Source organism: Pimephales promelas, chromosome 13 (genome assembly GCF_988280905.1).
Source record: "Pimephales promelas chromosome 13, fPimPro1.hap1.1, whole genome shotgun sequence".
In the NCBI taxonomy this organism is placed as follows: Eukaryota; Metazoa; Chordata; class Actinopteri; order Cypriniformes; family Leuciscidae; genus Pimephales; species Pimephales promelas.
The window spans coordinates 13,925,237-13,947,692 of NC_142781.1; the positions used below are offsets into that span (position 1 = coordinate 13,925,237).

The following is a 22,456-nucleotide window of genomic DNA, read 5'->3' on the forward strand; positions in this document are numbered from 1 at the left end:
ATGAGGGAAACTCTGGGTTTTCCGTTTCAGAAAGGGAGGTAAGTTAAACCTGAGACAGCAGAGTAAGTCAAGCCCATTTCTGAAAGAGAGGTAACTTATACTCAGAGTCAGTTACCATGGTAACTTACTCCGTGAACCTAACCTGGTCGGGAGCAGGTTTTCTTCAGTAAACTCAGAGTTTCTTGCGGTCTCCTCCCCTTTTTTAAAGAGGAAGTGCTGTTAAACACCAACAATAATACTAAAATGTATTTACACATTCTTTAAGGAATAAATATTGTTTGTCCATGGTTTAATTGACTAAATCTGTTTTGTAGCACTTTGCCAAAAAATAAAAGGATTTAAAACGTTTGCTAAACTTTTATTTGATTACCACCGTTTTTGATAATATATTTCTATTAAATCATTAAAAAAATTGGAATAAAAAACATTTAATAGAACTCACTTATTTTTCAAACATAATTTAATAAGTTATTAATGATAAAAAATAAGATGTTAATCTTATTCATAATCAATTATTGAAGTTAGTTGATATGTTTTATTGAACAAATGTTTAATTTATTTAACTGTCATTTTAACTGATGATAATAATAACCGTAATTTAAGAATGCAGTTTATATATTTAATAATTGTTTAATACCATAAACCGTGATATTTTCTGAGATGTTTCTCAACTCTCCCCACATGGGGGAGTCCCCCACCCCACCCCCACAAGTTACTCAGCAACTTTTACTCATGTTTTAAATTAACTACTTTTTACTTGAGTGAATTTTTAGACTGGTATTTTTACTTTAACTTAGGTAAAATTTTATCAAAGTAATAGTAGCCTACTTTAGGTTGAATAACAATAAGTTTTAATTCTTTCAAATTCACAATATACAATTGCATGAATTATTCTTGAATTGATCAAAGTGTGTGGGAGAAGGTTACATAAAAAATATACCTTTTAAAAATGTATGTTAAATCCACTATTGTTTTATACTTAATTGGTTTATGTAGTAGCCTATTTAATGTAATTGCATCATATTTTATTTTAAATTACAGAAGAATTAAGAGTAATCCCTTTAATTAAATTACAATATTTAGATTACTTGGTAATTAAAAACACCTCTTTTTGTCTGGCGCTGTTGCCATGGTGACTCATAATATCTGTGCTCCATTGATAATGGCTTTTTATAGTTGTGGTGCAAGCGCTTAACTCAGAGTCGGTCAACTCAGAGTTGATTGAACTAACTCATTTCAGCTGTTCTGTAACCGAAAACTCAGAGTTTCCCATCTCAGGGTAAGTCAACTCTGAGTTCAAGCTTTAACTCAGAGTTGGTTGAACCTCCTTATTGAAACGGGCCCCAGGCTAATAATACCAAGCTAACTTACAGTATACATTAATGGTCATTGTAATGTAGTTCAAGCAGCATCATAACATGATTACGTATATTGTTATCAGGAGCTAAAATGGTGCTGATTAAAAGTATTTTGAGCCAATGGGATCGCATGGGGTCCCAACAGAGACCCAATTTCGAGGAGTAACATTCTTCAAGAGCAAGTTGCAGTTGGATGGGTAGATGGATGGATGAATATCTATGCAATAGACTGCAGCTCCATAGTGATATGACATACCATAGTAAAAACCTGTAGGCCTACTATTGAGTTACTAGACCAACATATAAAAAGCAAAGGTGCAAAGTCGTTTTTTTTGTTTTTGTTTGTTTGTTTGTTTGTTTTTTCAAATTTCACTAAATTTCATATTTCTTCTGGAATTTTAAATCACAACCACAAGTTTCACAACCTGAAGCTGTGCAATTTTGTGTCATCATTGTTGAGAGACAACATACTAACCTTACCAAGATGGCGTTTCTCCAACATTTCTGAAGAGGTTGAAAGAGGAATCTACGTATAGGTACACATCTATCATCGCAACTATACATTTTAAAGATGGCATGAAACCAAAGTTGAGATTTTCTTTTCTCTTTTGTTCCTATTGTGATGTAAAATGGTTTATCAACAAAGAACAAATATAGGACTTAATTTTGTCCAGTAGTTGATTGGATGGTTGTGGTTTGCTATTGGTCGATGTCATGTGAGTGACCGTAAACACATCGGCTTTGTCCGAAATCGCATACTCTCGTGAGTAGATATTTATTCTGAATAAGTAATTACTCCATGACCGCTAAAAAACGACTTTCTATATGAGACATGAGTGTGTGGCATAAATTTAATCAGACGTACTACATTCGACATGTTGTCGTTATCATGTGACCAACCAGTGTCAATTGTGTCGCTTCATTGCCATTCATAAATCCTCTCCCGTGGCCTCATGGGATAGTAAAGTGTCCATCGGATGCACACTACAGTATCTCGCCGGAATAAGTAGATCATCCAGGTACTGTTTGTCTTTTATGAGTAGGCTACTGTGAATTCTGACAATATAGAAATAAACCTGAAAAATGACTTTTTGTCTGTTTGGAGGAAGATTAGTCTGTGTCTAACATTTAGAGTGTTTTAAATTGATTCTTTGCACTTATTTAGCAGTTTAGTGTGAGAGTGACAGCTGGCTGCATTATTCTAACTGAAATCATTTTTGTTTGTGAATTTGCACAGATACTGACACAGAGAAACACACAAAAACCAAACACAGAAAAGATTTTTTAAAAATTAAAAAAACAGATTGAATCTTTCTCAAAAATCAAAATATATCAGCGATTTTAAATCCCTTAAGATCTCTTTAATATCTAAACAGAGACAGAGGAAACATCTTCTGCTTCTCAGATTATTCCCTTTAAAGAAATCTCCTTTAGAGATCTCGACAATGTCACAAACCTGAATTCCTTTTAATCATTCAAACTTTAATTTAAAGTTATGAAGCAAAGAACATGGCTTCTGCTGTGAATATGAATAGATAAAGGATAACTATTAAATAAAATATACAGTAACCTTTTCTTATGGCACGTGTAGATCTGACGGTTTCTCCATGGACTGTGCCATGCATCAGATCCTCTGATAGATGACTCACCCATTAAATAGTAACAAAGTCTCGCTCCTCAACTTCACCTGACACTCCGTCGTCTGCAAACTGACACGCTGGAGACGGTCCAGGGATGAAAGTTACACTAATGAGCTCAATCGTTCGGTTTTATTTTGGCGCTTACCCAGAATGCCAGCTTAGCTTTCAGGGCACCAGCAATCCACCAAAAGCCATCCTATACGAACGGCGCTCGGCTCTTCTTCCCCCGCACGCCCCTGCGCTCACATACGGCTTCCTCGCGCCTCAGTGTACCTCAGAGAGTCTGCTTGTAGACGAGAGAGTCTCTCAGTGGTGTGTTTCTTTTAAAGATTAGGTTTTATGACAATATAAGCTATGTGCCAATGGTGTCTAAAATGGTATATTCCAACAGTAATGAGCTTTTCAATCAGAGTAAAAACTAAGTCCCGCCATGACAACTCTGTGTGTTTGGCACTTAGAACATCATCATATCAATTACAATGCCAATGTTGTTGTTCTAGTGACAATGACAATGCTGTAAGGTAAGTTCTTCCATGACAACTCTTGGTGTGTTTGGCATATGGTAATGGATATGATGATGTGGATATGTTTGCTCTTGATGGAATAGATCTGCTACACTTCTGCACAATACATGAGCGGATCTAGGCAGGTGGAGCTGGGGAAGGTGGAGGGTTTCTGAAAGTGCACTTTGAGCAGCGAGCTCATTGGCTACTGATACAGCAGCAACCAACCAATCGGATGTGCCCTATTGAGATTGCAAGCAGACTCAGTTAAGCTTACAATCACATCATTCTATAGGGCACAGCTGATTGGTTGGTTGCTGCTGTATCAGTAGCCAATGACCTCGTTGCTCAAAGCCAGCGCCATCTAGAGTTTCACGGCAGAATTTTGTATTTAAAATAAAAAAAAAAATAAAAAAAAAATATATATATATATATATATATATATATTGTTAGATATAAGTTGCAATAACAAAATAAAGTCACAATAATGATTGTGAGATATTAAGTCACAATTATAACACATAAAGACACACTTGAGAAAAATAAAAGTCACAATTAAAAGTCAAATTTTGGGCTGTAAAGTTCCAACTGTGAGGAATGAAATTGTGAGATATGAAGTTGTAATTCTGAGAAATGGTCTAAATTGGGATTTATATAAAATCATATCGCAATATATAATGTCATGTTTATGACAAATAAAGTACCAATTGTAAGATAATACATTTCCAATGGTTATAATGTTGCAGTTGTTGTGAGATATGCGAGTTACATTGTGAGATAAATTCACGATTACATCAAATTTACTGAATCAAGTTGCAATTAAAAGTGCAGTTGTGGGAAACAGTAGCAAGATTCATATGTGAGAAATACAGTCAATATATATATATATATATATAAGTCACACTGACATAGTCACAATTGTTAAGATATAAAATTGCAGCTGTGAGATATAGTCACAATTACAAGAAGTCACAGTTATGTGAAATTAAGTCACAATTAAGGGCTATACAATTCCTACTGTAAGATTTAAAGTTTTAAGTATACGATTGGAAGTACAAGAAATTATGTTATGTTAAGAAATTATGATAGCCTAAAGTCACATTTTGAGATAGTCACAACTGCAACAAATAAAGTTGAATTTACTTTAATTCAAGAAGTTGCAGCTGTGAGATGAGAAATGAGAAATAGCTTTAATTGTGAGATATAACATTGCAAATTTTGATAGTCTAAAATGTGATAAAGACATACTGTGAGATATATATATATATATAGTCACAATCATGGGAAATAAAGACACAATTGTGGTATATAAAATCGCACAAGTCTCAGTAAGAATAAACTGATTCCTAATATGACTTGCCAAGTGTGGAAACCACGTCTGAGAAACGTCTTTTGCAAACCTCTCATTATTTTCCCCAGCTGTGCTTCTTAGTAAAAATGAAAATACACTCCAAATCATGGATGACCGCCTATATGACAACCATATGGTTAATTACTGTTGTGGAACCCGCACAAGCTTAAACCCTTAAGCAGAGTTTTGGACACATATTGTATCACATTGTACAACTAATTGGTTATTACTTTTCTCAGTCCCACACAACCAGCATGGAGTAATGCGCCCCAAGTCTTACTCAGCGAGTCTACCTGTGGGAGGCCTGAAAAGCTAAAGGCAAGTGTTACTCCACCACAATAAAAGTTACACAATCAAATGAATCATGGTTTTCACATGTAGGCTTGTTGGTGCAAAGCCCTGGGAGGAACAGACAGCGATCTTCAAATGAACAATCGTTTCACTCGATAATGTTATGCCCTCATTGTTGATGCAGGAGGACACAAAGATTCCCCCACAACAATAATAGAACAGGCTCCATGTTGTAGTCGCACATATCATGTTTCTTTTGGACCTGCGTCATCTCTCTCTCTCTCTCTCTCTCTCTCTCTCTCTCTCTCTCTCTCTCTCTCTCTCTCTCTCTCTCTCTCTCTCTCTCTCTCTCTCTCTCTCTCTCTCTCTCTCTCTCTCTCTCCCTCACACACACACACACACACACACTCCATCTGTCTCACCTCTCAGACAGAGACCGTCAAGATGGTCAAAGTCAGTGGCTGTACACTCTGTCCCTCCTCTGTTTCTGCTATGTCAGGGATGGAGACGTATGACGTCACTGCACACACATGCCCGAGGTACTGAGAAAACCTAGACAGACACACACACAAACAGATCTTTGTAAATGAACTGTCTTGTTTTGTCCGTTTAGACTATTCTACACTGGGCCTATACTACTGTTGCTTACTGTTTCTACAGATTACATCGTTTTACCAGTAGTCTTTTTCTGAGTGAACCATTCAAACGATTCGTCCTAGAACGCCGATTCATTTCGAAACGAAACATTGTAGTATTAGGTGTGTTCAACTTGAAGTGGCGCTGCGCAGACCGGTATGACCTCAAAATAGGAGAGTGATTTAAAAGCACACCACTCTCTTGACGCTTCAAATCAAACACACCTAGGCTGTGTCCAATATCGCCCCCTATATCCTTAAATAGGGCACTATATTAGGGGACAGCCATCTGTAGATGTGTCCGAAATCATAGTGGATTTTATTGAGTGCAATCATTCAATCCCACAATACCGTATGAACAACTGACACTCAACGGCTAGAGAATAGTCATAATGCACTATGAGGTCGGTGCTGAATGAATTCCCGCATCGCAGAAGATGCGCCCTCAGCTAAATCATCCATACGTCCAATGTGGGTACAGCGTAATATCATACATGATTATTTTTGTATTGATTATTAAATTGTTCACTTAAGTGTACACATGCTAGTTTCCATGACATTACTACTGGAGCTGCTAGTTTGCTAAGTTGCAAATGATTATTAAACATTTAATCTATTCATCAAGTCATTTAACTATTCATTCAACATATTCGTAAAAACAAACACTGATTCGTTAATAGATCACCACTATGTTGTGCGTGACGGGTGACCTGCAACGGTTTTGCGAGTTTACGAGTTTGTTTGGAAGGATTTGCGTTGGCCGAGCAAAAACAGACAACTGTAATTGGCAACATTTTGTTAGTTACACAATTTGAACTTTATTGTACTGTTATAAAAGAAAGAAATAGCACAGTTGGAATCGCGATTTGGCCATATCGATATGAGGTCAACGAGTTTACAACATTGCTAAGTGTCCTGTCCTGTTCGTACTTGACTACAATAGAAATGATGACCTTCTTCAAACTTTAAAAATGGAGATTGTGTGTCCTTATTTTAAAGATTCAACAAGGTTGCCATGATATGCACAAACATTAAATCTTTAACTTTAATCTATAGGCAAGCCTTTAATTAGAACATATAGGCCAGGTTCATCAAATCCAACTTTGGAGTTCCTTGGACCTTGACTTGTTCAGGAATGTTTGATTAGGATTGGACCTAATCTCTGTATGGGCAGTGGCTCTCCATGACTGGATTTAAAGAACCCTGATATAGACATGCATTACTGACTCTTGTCTGAATTGTTTTATCGGCCATAATATAAATAAATTGTAAATAAATGTTGTAAATAAATACTTATTTATTTACTTATTTATTTAAAAAAAGAGCCCAACCACCTGTGTGCTCCCTGAACTCTTGGCCTCTTTGTTGAAAGGGATTTTAGAGGTAGATCTAGTCTATACCCGGGTATTTTCCCTGTGTAAATTAGCGGGACACAGACATTGTGTCAGACTCTCCCTCTCTTCCTCTCTCTCACACTGACTCGCTCACTCACTCACAGCTGCAGAGAGAAGCAGCGCAACACACGCTGTACAGAAGCAGCACTCAGATGGTGCGCGTCTCGCAACTTCACTGCGTTTCAACACGGAATCAAACTTATGGACTTGTGAGAAAAGTCTGTTGAAGATTGTCATGTGTTTTCCACTGATATGCGTAAAATGGAAAACCAACTGTTCCCAGGATCCTAACACAACATCGCAACGAATTAGCTCGTGGTGATATCCACTGGAAGGACTAAAGACGCGCCACGCGCGGTCACCTTCGCTGTTGAGGAGACTTGCGAGAGGATCCCAAGAACAGCGTCTGCTCCGTAACACCAAAACGTTCCAGCAGTTACGACCGAACCGGATCCCGCAGATCAATGAAGAATGCGCGAGCAAACGCACAGTCGATGAAGCCGGCGGCGGGATCATGCGTGTTCTGCCCGAGCCGAGCGCGCAGTCACTGCGGCTGGTATTTCTCTTCGTCTTCGTCATGGATGTAGCGCCGTCCCCGGCTCTGACCGCCGGCTGCCCGGACCGCTGCGTGTGCGACGACCAGCTGGTGGTCCAGTGTGCCGGGCAACAGTTAAGCGACTTCCCCGTGGACCTCCCGCTGGCCACCCGGCAGCTGATCATCTCCAATAACCGGATCGGCGACCTGCCGGCGCTGCAGCTCAACTACCTGTCGGACCTGGTGTACCTGGACTGCAGCAACAACTCGTTGACGGAGATCTCCGAGTCCACCTTTGGGAACCTGCGCAAGCTCGCCTACCTGGATCTGTCTTTCAACAGCCTGGCGCAAATCGAGGACCGGACGTTTGGCCCGCTGGCCAGCCTGGTGATGTTGAGGATGACTGACAACCCGGGGCTTTCGGAGATCCAGCCGGACGCGTTCGCGGAGAACGCGGCGCTGCAGGTGCTGGACGTGAGCCGCAACAACCTGACGGCGCTCAACATCAGCTCGTTGATCGCGCTGCCCGCGCTGCGCTCTCTGGGACTCAGCGGGAACCCCTGGAGATGCGACTGCGACACGGAGGACCTGTGCCTCTGGGTCCAAATAGAGGGCTTCAAGTTCCAAGGTGAGACGCGCTTTTTTAACCCCACTGGGAACTTTACAAGTTCAATATGCGTTTAAAAAAAAATAAAAACTGGCAGCTGTGGTTGCCAGACCTAAAAACGGACAATGTTACAAGGATTTTGGTTATTGTAGGTTTCATTGAGTGCTATAATGTTATATAAAACAATCTATCTATGCGGTATTAAAATCTTTGTTACTGTGAAGTGAACTAATCACATATGGTTTAGTAGCCTAAATATTGTATCAAAATGGCTCCAGCAATTGTGTGCAAAGATGTGTTAGGAATTCTGGGAATTCATCCACATAAATTACAAGGTGATACTTTTTACTTTGTAAAATAATAATAAATAAAAAAATAAAATAATTTTAGGCCTAAGTTGCACTACATCAACATTTTGTCTTTAATTTTACTATTATTATTATGTAATAATGTAAATTACAGTCTTTTTACTGAAGCATTTTTTTAAAACTTTAAACATATTTAATTTCCTTATTTATAAAGAACACAATGGTGACTCTATTTCAAGTTGCAAGCCATTCCATAACAAAATTTTAAATTAAATGAAAATTGCACTGTAAAATAAGTTGCTGCCTTAAATTAAGTACTGTCAACTTGAATTACATTAAACTGACGTTTGCATTAAAAAAAACTTATTTTTGATGAGTTTGTAAAAACATATGTAATTTATTGATCATATCAGTTTTCACAGTGTGTTTTTACAGTGTATCGTAGATGAAAATTGCAAATTAGTGATTCATCGTTTAATAATTAAGTGACTTAACACAAAGTCACACACAGTACTAATAAGACAAGCACTGGAGAAGGTTTTGAACATCTCTTTCAGCTTCAAGCTGAAGTCTTTAACCGCTGCTGCATTAATGAATGTTACCGCATTTCCTCCAGACATCATTATTGAACATAATGGAGGTGCTAATTATTAATTAGTCATTTAGTTGATGTTTTCATACAAAGTGTCCTTGTGCAACTATTATACAGCCTCCCCGGGGTAATTTGGAGATAAGTGTCTCGATCAAGGGCACAGTGTGTCACCACTAACAGGCAAGGAGGTAACCGTACTTGCAATATCATTTAAGATTCAACCATTTCAAATTATTCGAGCACTAATCTACAGCCCAGACTTCTTATGACCAACAACCTTATTTTACAACCACTGGAATACATTAACAAGTCCTTTTGCTTCAAAATACACTGCTGAGTGTAAAAGCTCCTATTTACTATATAAAAAAAAATGTACAATGTTCTTTAAGGTGATTTCAATTCAGGTCCAGTGTGGGTGCCCAACAAATGACCTTACAGTGAAGGAGAGAGGGGAAGGGAATGAAAGGCCAGCTAATTATCTCCACCATTAGTCCTCAAGAGTGAGAGACCTTATCAGTCTTATCACTCCAGTTTGCGTTATCAACTTATTCTGGCTGTTAATTTGATCTGAAGACTCCATCTCTGTGGAACAGAGGGCAGAACATGCACCGTGGGTTACAACGTTACCCCTAAAGACGTGAAAGATGTAGACTTAGTGGGGAAAAACAAGATGTCATTGTGTAACCTTAGCTCCTTAGCTGGTTGTTTGCTCATTTTAGAGGGTTTTGGGTACCATAAACCAGCACCCTGAATGGGTTAGAGAGCAGAGACTAAATTAAACCTGTTAAAGCCAGTTTAGTCTTGGGGCAAATGCACTTAAATGTTAATCTCTTCACAAATGTGACATTTCGAGGGAAATGCTCATTGCTCATAGTTATTTAATCACGATGTGTTTGCTTCACATGATGTGTGTCACTGTATATTATGCTGGAATCTTGTTTTCAATGTTATTTTACATATTGCCAGAAAAGTTTAAAACCTTGTTTTAGTGCAAAGGTGGATTGACAAGTGAGCAGGTGGAGCTTCACTGTTGTCTGAAATGTATTTAGGACGGACTATAGCATTTACACTACAAATGGGTTTTGGGCTACCTCTGAATGTGGTTTGTGATATTTGATATCAAAACTTTTTGGTTTCTATTTACAACTTTATTTAGCAATGATTATTTGTTCAAATTGCACACAACTCTGATCTGGGTTTCCCATCTGGTCTTTAGGACTCGCTCTCTAAAGTGTCATTTTGAAAGTCAAGGTCAATATCTGGTAGATTGTCATAGTAATGATTTAAGCATCAGCAAAATGCCAAGAAGCGTTAGTATTCAAAATTGTTTCACTATCATCTCATTAACTATTATATTGTAGCTACAATGTTGTATTGTGTTCTAAATAACAATAAAAACGACGTCTGATTCGTTTAGACTCATTCCAAACAAATGTGATTAGAATAAACAGTGGTTCTCAGACAATATTCAAAGGTCTACGCTGAAATACCTCCTAAAAAAAGTCAGATGAATGTTAACAATACATAGATTTATTTATTTTTAGTATTTTAAATATTTTAAGTATATTACATGCTTTATTGGAGGGCCCCTGGATAAGAACCATTGGATTAAAACCACACTGTATTAAAGAGTAACTAAACCCTAAACCAATTTTTTTTAGTGAATGATCTGTAAGAATGGATCTTTATTAACACCAGTCATTGATTCGAGTAACGTTTTTGACATTTGTGTATAAAGTGTTTTATTTCTACAATATATGGTGTAAAAACGTCTTAGTGCTGCCCTCTTGAGGTTGAACGGTGGCTACTGCAGTTGAATTTTCCTATTGGATGTTAGCGGTTCTTCGTGACGTACGCACGTTTCAGCTCACTACGCTCTTGGCACGAGCTATGCCCTTGGCAGTATAAAAACCAGCTTGTTTCGTCAAAACCACTGTAGCGAGTCAGGAGTTGGAATTGCGAGTATTGAAAACGGTCAGGATAGAGTGTTTTAGCATCTATTTCGTCCCCTCTATCTCCGCTGGGGTCCGCCCACTTTTTCAGCATTTTTTAAATATTGCCAGTGGGCGGAGTCAGACTCTGACCAGGGGATCAGTTACCCTTTAAAGGTGCAAAACGTAAGTCTCTGAGTTTTTGCAGAACTACGCCCCCTCTGGCGATAAGCGAAACTGCAACTAGAGGTGTGCGCGCTCATGGATCACACACGCACGTTTGCACAAGCTGTTCAGAACCAAAGGTGCATCAGCCGCACACATCTTTTGTTACAGTCATGAGGTAATAAAGTTGTAAATCTGCAAGTCATTTAAAATGTATGAAAGGAAAGGCATTTGAGTAAATTACACACTTATGTGTGTGTGTGTGTGTGTGTGTGTGTGTGTGTGTGTGAGGGGGGGGGGGACGGGGGTGGGAGAAAATGTCGGTTTTTGTTTCCATCTATCTCCATGTTGAACTGTTTTATGTGCTTTATGTGATTGTATCATGGAAACACGTTCATGAACAATATAAGTTATTACTTTGTATAGGATCCCGTTTGACCCTAGAGCCGACCGGAGATCTCTCCATTTGTCGAAAGCTTCCCGATGTTGACTCTCGTCTTATTCCGACGCCTGGCACTAGACAGAAGTTGTATTTTCTTTGTCTTACGTGGAGCGGGTTTGTGTTGGGGTTTGGAATGAACTACAAGCTGGTCTCTTTGAATCCATCTTCTACTTTTGTGGAAAGTTGACTAAAGTTTTGTCGCTCGAGTTGTCTTCTCTGATACGGAGAATGGCGGCGAATACACAAACCTGCCAGACGAGCGTGAACGCGCATGACGTCACGCTCAGTCTCAAATTCGAGCCCGAATCCCTCTTATTTATTTTACTGTACAGGATTATAGAGGCAATCGCAGTGATCAGAGAAGCGCTGATTCAGCACATCAGGCAATTGTTTAAGCAAGCATGGGTTAGAAAAATGTCTATTTTTTACATGAAATATTGCATAATGCACCTTTAAATTGGATTTGTGTGTTTTTTCAGACACCAATTATGGATCTGATTTTGCAAATGCTAAAATAAAATATGATTTTGAGCCTGGGCTGTCTGAACAAAGCCTTCTTCTTCTTTTTATTTTATTTTATTGGTTCTTGTTATCAGCTGTTAAACCATAATGAAGCTGTTAAAGATGGAACATGGAAAGTATAGAAAGAATAACAATGCACACAATCTTCCCAATCCATCTGTCTAGAAATAAGCCAATGCCGTCTCAGAACTTAATAGAGAAAATTGCGCTTTTCCAGACGTTGAGATTGAACATAAGCCCTGGCCTCTCTGTTATCGGGGAGCAAAACCTCAAGAATGCCAAATCCTCATTTCGCTCGGTCTATTCAAAGATGTGCTCATTGTCTCTCTCCTGATTAGACTCTCTGACGTTTTGGTGTTGCTGCGTCTGTCCACTGAGAGCAGATGGCTAATTACGTCTTTTTTTAAAGTGGATATGAGAATTCTTGTCCCATTATATAATTCTGTCCGAGTGCTCTGACTGCACCAGCTTACAAGAGCGCTGATGCCTTTCCCTTAATCACCAAATACCACCAGCTTCAAACGAGAATGCCTGTGTGTGAGCATATTAAAGGGATAGTCCACCCCCCAAAAATAAACATTTACCTTCATGTCCTTCCAAACTTTCATGACTTTTACTTGTGGGACACAAACTTTCAAGCCTAAACAGGACCACTAAATTATCATAAAAGTATAAGAGTAATCCATATGACTTCTGTGCTAAATTCTGTGCTAAATATTTCAATGTGAAATATTTCATATTTCACATTTCATATTTCTGCATTCCAAAACAAAACGGTTAACGTGACTGTTGAACGTGGTTGAACACCAAGGAAAGGAAGGCAGCATTTTAAGCTTTCAGCAAAGCCCAAGTCTTCAGAAGATATTGAACTTGACTTGAGAGAAGGGATGTCTGATTTGTGAATAAATCGTTCTTTTGAGACAGATCTAGACTCATGACTCAGTGATCCGCACATTTAAAGGAGTAATTCCCCGCTGGCAAGATGGGCTTTTTAATAAAACGTGTCTGTATGCCCAGTATAAATGCATTTAAAAGACAACAGGACTGTGGCGTTCCCCTTTGCCATAAACCATAGCATCCAATATGCACTTTTGATTTTGACGCCGCCCCTCTGTCGGTCTGACTGTCTATGGGCAGTTACACAAAGATGCGGAAGTTTCAACAAAAAGTCCGCAAAATGGCTAATAAATAGGTAGATCTAGGTGTGATTGATGGCACAGTGGGTAAAACACATGCCTTTGGTGTGAGAGACCTGGGTTTGAATCCACTGTGAGACACCAATGTGTCCCTGAGCAAGACACTTAACCCCTAGTTGCTCCAGAGGTGTGCGACCTCTGACGTATATAGCAACTGTCAGTCGCTTTGGATAAAAGCATCAGCTAAATGAATAAATGTAAATGATTAACGCAGGGGAAGTGCACACTTTTACACAAACTGACCAACCTGATCTCACGGGAATTCGTACGAATTTTACGTCATTCGTACGAATTAGTACTATTTTTTTCTAAATCGTACATATTTTACGAATTGGCCAATTCGTATGAATGACCTACCCCTGACCCCGCCCCTAAACCTACCCATCACGTGGGTTTAGACAAATCGTACGAATTCGTACGAGTGAGGTTGTATGAATTAGACACTATCACTCGTATACGAATTCGTACGAATTGGTTGTGAGCAGTGGTGGAGGAAGTACTGAATCTCAGTACTTAAGTAAAAGTACAAATACCCAGATAAATATTTACTTTAGTAAAAGTAGAAGTAACACAATGACAACCATACTTAAGTAAAAAGTAAAAAGTACTTTATTTTAAATGTACTTTAAGTATTAAAAGTAAAAGTACTTGCATAACAATTTATTATATTAATGTCTATTTTCTAATGATTAATAAAACATTTAATTCTAACTCATTCAACCTAATACTCCAATAATGATGTTCAATAATGATGGAAAAAAATGTCACCATTTCTGAAACAAGCTTGCAATTAGGCAATATCATGCTTATCCTTACTACATGTTAATAACTACAGTATGTTTGGCAGTAAACGCGATTCATTTAGGTGTAATTCTGAACCTCTTGGCTTGCCATAATCCTAACCAAACCAAACATATATTACACACGGTGCGTTTACTATGCACGTAAAAACAAATTTTCGCGTATGAGTTGCGCTATAAACGCACTGCGTGGTGTGAGACGCATTTAGTGTGACCGCCCGGGTTGATATACTGTATCTATGGCAACCAAACGTCACTGGTGAGACAAACGTGCAACGAACGGACGGTCAGATTACGTTTTGGCAGGGGAAAAACTGATCAGAAAATGTAACGAAAATGTAACAGAAGTTGTAGAAATGTAGTGGAGTAGAAAGTATAATAATTGCTGCAAAATGTAACGAAGTAAAAGTTAAAAGTATGCACTATTTATTGTACTTAAGTAAAGTAAAGATACGTGAAAAATGTACTTAAGTAAAGTAACGAAGTATTTGTACTTCGTTACATTCCACCACTGGTTGTGAGATATAGCGTTGAACTGACATATCTTCAGTGTTGGGGAGTAGTTAACTACAAGTAATGACGCTACTAACTTAAAGCTACACTGTGTGATTTTTATTTTTATTTTTTTACCCCCATCTAGTGGTGAAAAGGTATATGACCATCCAGTGAATATTAGTTTCTGTTCCTCTCAATTCTGATTTCGTTTTAACTCCTACGGTGGCCAATGTAGTCCAAGATTAACATGGCTTCCAGTACGACCTCGTCCACGAGTGTTAACTCAAACGTAAACGCGAAAGGCGAAGCTTGAATTAACGGGTATGTCCCTCTTTGGTTAATGTACTTTCAAGATGGAGGGGCAACATTGCGACCGACATTAGAACCCCTTACCCGTATGTATTTTCAATGGCATATTATACACTCACGCGAATACTTTATTACTTCAACGAAGTAAATATACATTAATGAGCACATATATTTTTTGAAAGAACGAGGTGTTTTTAGCTAAGAATAAACTAAAAGAGTTACACAGTGTAGCTTTAAAGGTGCCATCTGGAACTAAAAATCAAAAAATATTCCATATTCCATAACAGATGGGGGCAGTATACCTCCAGAAAATGTGTTGTGCCGCTGCCGCACGCACTCACGTCTTCAAACAACACAAACGAGCGGTGTTTTGCTCTCTTTCTCCGCATATTATTCAAATCATTTGACACGATAGTAAAAGGTCGGAAGACCGCAGTTTCACGTGGAGCATTTGGAGATTTTTAGAGATCAGAGACTAAATGAACAACATCTCAACACTAAATGATGAAGACCGACTCATAGACGCCTGTCTCAAAAACAAGCTGTTGCATTTCGACGATATGGGAAAATAAAAGCCTGCAGGCTATTATTTTAAGTTTACGGTATTCGTTTTGTTCATATTACACTTTTATTGTTAGTTTGAATTAATTTGACAGACAGCATTCGCTGATGTTGATCAACCTAGCGAAATTCAGAGCTGCCAGCTCTCACGAATTCACCGTGAGACACATGCAATTAACACTTAGCAAGCAGGTTAGTTAAGCTCTCAGATTCTGTCAATTTTATTATGCAATTCAAACAATAAATACCGTTTTGGCGCTTGTACATGTTACACCACAGATCCCTAGCGCACGTGAACCGATCATCTCTAGCTAATGGAAAAGAACACGAACACTGTTGAAAGATACAGTATGCTACAACTTACCAAAATGTATTCCTCAAGCATAATGTCAACCAATCATTTTTTGAACTCTTCCCTGAACTGAAATGTAGTAGTGGGCTGTATTTCCACACGACTGACATCAGGTTCAAGTACACACACAAGCCGGCGCGAGCGCGACTCACTCGTGTACTGCAGTTTGGCTGGTGGTAATGTTGCCCGGCCGCATACCGCCTCCCATGGCCGGAACTGGTATTACGACACCTGCCGGGCCGGGGCTAGTCATTTAGCATGCTAATTTAGGTTTATATCTCGGCAGCACTATAACTTGTCAGTTTTTTAATTACATCATTGCACTTATTTCTTCTCATTCTTTTGATGCGTGTAGCTCATTTTTTGGATATTTTTACCTCAATTATTACATATGGCACCTTTAACTACATTTTTCAGTAGCTTGGCAGTAGCTCAGTTGCTTTTTAAACAGTGTAGCTTTTCCAGTAGCTAACTACTTTTTGCAGCAAGTAGTGGTGTAGCGCAAGCAAAAGCTACATTGCGTTTGTCGAGCCTGTGCGAATCAGCGTGATGAAAGGATATTCTTCTTCTTGTTAGATTACAAACAAATTTTCTGCCATTAGCGCCACCTGTTGTTTAATCACACATCTTGCGGCTAACGGTTCACTGACGTACAGAAGTTGGTTGACACACCCATATTATGATTAGACAAGACGTGACGGCAGATTTGGAGGATGGAGAAACTAACGTTAATTACCAATGGCCTTATTTGTCCAAGTTCAATCGGTATTTTTGAGAAAATTTTCTACATGCAATTTACCTTGGATGTATATTTTGTTCTTGCAATGTTGTAGGCTATTTGTTGCAATTTTGGACTTTTGACAAACAGTCTGAGATATTTGAATGTTGTGTGTAATAAAACAATACTCTTTGAAAACAATGTATTTCATTGTTTTAAACGCGTTTCTCACATAAAGCTGTTCTAAGATTCTAACACTTGGATTACAATGTAGAAGTTCTGTGGGCCATTTTTATGATATAAGCTTTAGTCAACATTCATTGTAGTTGTTTGAAACAAACCTGTACGGCTTTCTTTCTTGAGTGGAACACAAACTGAGAAATTCTGAAGAACGATGCACAATTGGAACTATTGTTCAAATGCACTCTCCTATGTCTACTTGTAACTAAAAATGGAGAAAAAAATGCTGTGTATGTAATAATACTCAATGCTGTGTGTGTGTGTGTTGGGAGTCTATTAAGTGTGTGTTTGCTGCAGATTGAGTGACCACTCTGTGTGATTCACACCACTTTAGCATCTGTGAGTCATTTCGTGTTTCTGCCTCCCTCTTTCTCTCTCACTCTGAAATATTCTCAAACAGGCCAGCAAAATGCTTCTATTTAAATCAATGTCTTAGTCCAATGCGGTGTGCTAATTACAGTTCTCAGCGCAGGGTTCCTTCAGAAGAAAAAAGGGCCTAAACCAATATTAAAAAATTGATGTCAACCTGTCTCGAGCTATAAATGCATGGGTGAAATCCTGATCAGTCAGCATCCTCCTTCAGCTTGGGACATTATTGATCTTCAAAGATATGCATAAAAACATTTATGTGAAGTTAAGCCCTTTCTTTGGTTTCATGCAGAATTCATCACTCACGGCTTGTGCTGTCCTAACAACACCTTGAAATTATTTTATGAATGTAATTTCCTTCCTGTGTTGGCATATTGAAACTAAAGGACATTTTGAAGGGCTTGTCCTTTTCATTAAATAACCTTTATCACAGCCTTGCAAAACTATTGGTGGATTGTAATTAGTTGACGTTTTGCTAGTTAGCACAACCCAGTTAGCCGAATAACATCATCTGGCCAAAAGTATCTTTCTCTATTAATTGTCAATCAAAATTATATAGGCCGATTAAATGAAATATAAGCAAGCAACATATATATTGCTAGATATTTTATCAACTCTGCTCTTGTGGACTTCTCTGCTGCTTTCCATTTCATTATTAAGCCCAATTCTGCCCAGAGTGAAAAGATGAAAAGATGAAGTATTTGTGACTATTTCAAAGTTATGCTTATTTTCTTTTAATGTTTGACTTTGTTTCTCACAATTTTGACTTTATATCTGACAATTTAATTTAATATATTACAAATCCAGTTTAATTTCTCACATTTTTCTTGTTGTTTGCAACTTTTTATCTCACAGTGTAACTTTATTTCTTACAATGTGACTTTTTGTCTTTCGATGTGACTTTTTACCTTGCATTGTCAATTTATATCTCCCAATTGCAACTTTTTTTTTTTCTGGATTTTGACTTTATAACTCATAATTGCAACTTTATTTTGCATAATTGTTTTTTTTTTTAATCATAGAACTGCGATTTACAACTTTGTTTCTCAAAATTGTGACTTTAAATCTTGCAGTGGAACTTCAAATCTCACAATTGCAGCTTTATATCTCACAATTGACTTTATATCTCACAATTTGTTTCAGATATATAATTATATCTCAGCAATTATATTTTTCGCAATTTTTACTACATCTTACAACTGTGATTTACAACTTTGTTTTTCAAAATTGTGATTTATTTTAAACCTTCAAAATTCTTTTTTTTTTTTATGTTTTTACTACGAGGCGAGAAATGGCCTCCATACGTCATAGTGCAGGATGGTGTCTGACTCCATATTGAAGTGTTCGGGACTGTAGGGAACATAATTTTTCTAGGTCTATAAAGTCTGCAAATTCCATCGGGGTTTGGTCGTTACATTATTTCTACAGTGACAACAAAAACAGGCCAAGCAGCTGTGTTATGATGTTTTATGTTTTCTGGCTTGATTACTTTCATTTCGTTTTTGTAAAGGTGTGCGTGTCCTCACATCTCCGTTCTCTATTTGTCCTGGGCCTCAGAGAGCCACAGTTTCATTAACTCGCACATCGAAGACTTCTTCCCTCTGGGATACCTCTGCTCTCATTGTTTAGTTTGTGTGAAGTGTGTTTCAATAAGGCATCTTGTGCTGAGAAATTCAGTTTCAGCCATTTGCTGAGTTCAAATGAGGTTTTACTTGATGAACATCACATAGGCCTGATTGCAAAGGCACATCATTGATTTTAGTTTGGAAAAGTTACATGCTGCTCTCTGAAGGCATGTTTTTTTCTGTACTTTGCTGAAGTGTTGACACATGAATGTTTGTGTGTGGATGATCAGATGTGAGAGGTAATTGTGAGTCCTCTGGCATAGTAAATGCAGCGTATGGGAGTGTGGGTGTTGCATACTGAGTGGATGCAGAGGCATGTGGCGACGCCAGATGCTTCTGCTAATAGGGTCTGATTTAAAGGCGAGCGTGGGGCTCACGGCAAGTTCGCTAAGTGCCGCCTCATTCGGTGGGCACAAAGCGCATAAAGAATGTGACAATTGTGCATAGTGCATTTAAAGACACCATTTACGCTTTATAATACGTGACACAAACTTTTTTATAAGAGTGCAGCTGTTTGTCAGAGGATGTATATCAGTAACAATTCATTTTTTAGTATCTAGTTCAGTCAATAAACTCTAGAGGGCGCAGGCTGATTGGTCCTTTACATGCAATCTGCAAGCAATTACATCATTACCACATGGCACAAGTTGATTGGCCTCTTCTGATCCTGCAGCCAATGGGATTGCTTGCTCAACATTCAAACAGTCTAGTTCAGAGTTTGCTGTTGGCTAGTCCTGCACCACATTATCAGAGTTTCTCTGAAACCCTCCACCTCCCCCAGCTCCACCTGCCTAGATCTGTTACAGGATTTACTGTATGTCTATTTATGCAGCAGCAGCATTACATGCTCACAACAGTGTGTCTGAGTGTCTACACTCACCTAAAGGATTATTAGGAACACCATACTTACTAATACTCTGTTTGATCCTCTTTCACCTTCAGAACTGCCTTCATTCTACGTGGCTTTGATTCAACAAGGTGCTGAAAGCATTCTTTAGAAATGTTGGCCCATATTGATAGGATAGCATCTTACAGTTGATGGAGATTTGTGGGATGCACATCCAGGGCATGAAGCTCCCGTTCCACCACATCCCAAAGATGCTCTATTGGGTTGAGATCTGGTGACTGTGGGGCCATTTTAGTACAGTGAACTCATTGTTGTGTTCAAGAAACCAATTTGAAATTATTCGAATTTGTGACATGGTGCATTATCCTGCTGGAAGTAGACATCAGAGGATGGGGACATGGTGGCCATAAAGGGATTGACTTGGTCAGAAACAATGCTTGTGTAGGCCGTGGCATTTAAACGATTGCCCAATTGGCACTAAGGGGCCTAAAGTGTGCCAAGAAAGCATCCCCATACCATTAAACCACCACCAGCAGCCTGCACAGTGGTAACAAGGCATGATGGATCCATGTTCTCATTCTGTTTACGCCAAATTCTGACTCTACCATCTGAATGTCTCAACAGAAATCGAGACTCATCAGACCAGGCAACATTTGTCCAGTCTTCAACTGTCCAATTTTGGTGAGCTCTTGCAAAATGTAGCCTCTTTTTCCTATTTGTAGTGGAGATGAGTGGGGGGGGGGGGGGGGTCTTCTGCTTTTGTAGCCCATCCGCCTCAAGGTTGTGCGTGTTGTGGGTTCACAAATGTTTTGCTGCATACCTCGGTTGTAACAAGTGGTTATTTCAGTCAAAGTTACTCTTCTATCAGCTTGAATCAGTCGGCCCATTCTCCTCTGACCTCTAGCATCAACAAGGTATTTTTGCCCTCAGGACTGCCGCATACTGGATGTTTTTCCCCTTTCACACCATTCTTTGTAAACCCTAGAAATGGTTGTACGTGAAGATCCCAGTTACTGAGCAGATCGTGAAACACTCAGATCAGCCCGTCTGTCACCAACAACCATGCCATGCTCAAAATTGCTTAAATCACATTTCTTTCCCATTCTGACATTCAGTTTGGAGTTCAGGAGATTGTCTTGACCAGGACAACACCCTGCCATGTGATTGGTTGAATAGATAATTGCATTAATGAGAAATTGAACAGGTGTTCCTAATAATCCTTTAGGTGAGTGTATTGGCTTTATGCACAGCTGAACTACTTCCTGAACTTCAGCCAGCTCCTTTGTTTCCTGTCTTCCATTATTGGACAAACTGATTAATCCAGGTATGTCTGATTATTGAGTCAGGCACACCTGGATTAATCAGTTTGTCCAATAATGACAGACAGGAAACAAAGGAGCTGGCTGAAGTTCAGGATGTAGTGCAGCTGTGCATAAAGCCAATTAGCAGTAGCAAGTCACTTACTCAGCAGCAGCAGCTTAGCAGATCTAAGGCGTTTCTCAATGTCAAGGAAGGATCCTCAGAAGCCAGAATTTCTAGGATGCTACGTCATCGACGTCCGTCGAAGGACTGTTCCAATGTCGAGGATCCTCAGAATTTCAACCAAGGACTGAGTCCTTCATTCGGAAAATATCCCATACACAGGAAAGGATGCATATGTGTAGCCTTCGCGCTCTTAAATCACCCACAATCCTATGCGCAGCTTTGCTATCTTGTTCAAAAAATAAAAAATGACCCTTGCCTAGCCTCTGAAGGAAATGACTTGGAAGGACCCGTCCTGCCAAGGAAGTATCCTTGACATTGAGAAACACCTCTAGTCTGCCAAAACCAAATATATTAACATTGACATACTGTAGGGTACGCACATATTAGTGCATTTATGCAGCACACAGCATTATTTTGGATGTTCGGTATGTTCTGTTGCTAAATATTTGTAATAAAAGTCGACCAATCAGGGGTGTGGTTCCTGTTTAACGACGTAAATTATTGCTGAACTACCATAGTACGATGCATTGTTGACGAAATCAACTAGCTAGTCACGACTGTTTCACAAAACTGTATTGTCCCAAAAAAAAAAAAAAAAACGTGTATGATTTCATGGAGGTGGTGGAGTAATAACTAATTTTAATGAATCTGTATGAGATTCATTTAATGCTAGATGTTTTGCTATAAATCATGGACATGTCATCTGAGAACTATTTCTCATTTTTCTCAGCAAGTTTTCTTTTTTTCCAGATTCAATCATAGGTCCGTTCTTACGTATTTGGAGCACGTCCGCACATGTGCTCTTCCCAAAAACGGTGCTTTAAATCTCTTGACGAACTAAAAGACGTAAATGACATTTGTATGTATTCTAAATAAAAGATACAGATTGTACTAAATGTCAGCTAGCTTATTTTGATCAAGATGATGTAAAAAAAAAATGTATTAAGTCCACATTTCATACAAACAAGAAATTATGCTTCCAACCACAGCTCGAGAGCTGTAGTTCCCAACACACAACTTTGCGATGCTGTTTGCGGATGTTCGTTAGAACTATGGTGTCAGAAAACACAGACTCGTTGTACTATGCTGATAATGACGGAACTTGACCATGGTTTGCTGACAATGCTTTCAGGAAACGCACCCCAGGTTGTGAACATATCACTATGCCTGTAGGTTTGGTGTTAA

General features: G+C 38.7%; 1 protein-coding gene across 1 annotated transcript in view; it reads left to right on the forward strand.

The window, feature by feature from the left end:
- Nucleotides 1–7,294: 7,294 nt before the first annotated feature.
- lrrc52 (leucine rich repeat containing 52) overlaps nucleotides 7,295–22,456 on the forward strand; it is a 41,699-nt gene continuing 26,537 nt past the window's right edge. The window contains exon 1 of the mRNA XM_039693528.2: nucleotides 7,295–8,335. Within this exon, the coding sequence (XP_039549462.2) occupies nucleotides 7,687–8,335 (649 nt within the window). The 5' untranslated portion in view covers nucleotides 7,295–7,686. The remainder of the gene's footprint in view (nucleotides 8,336–22,456) is intronic.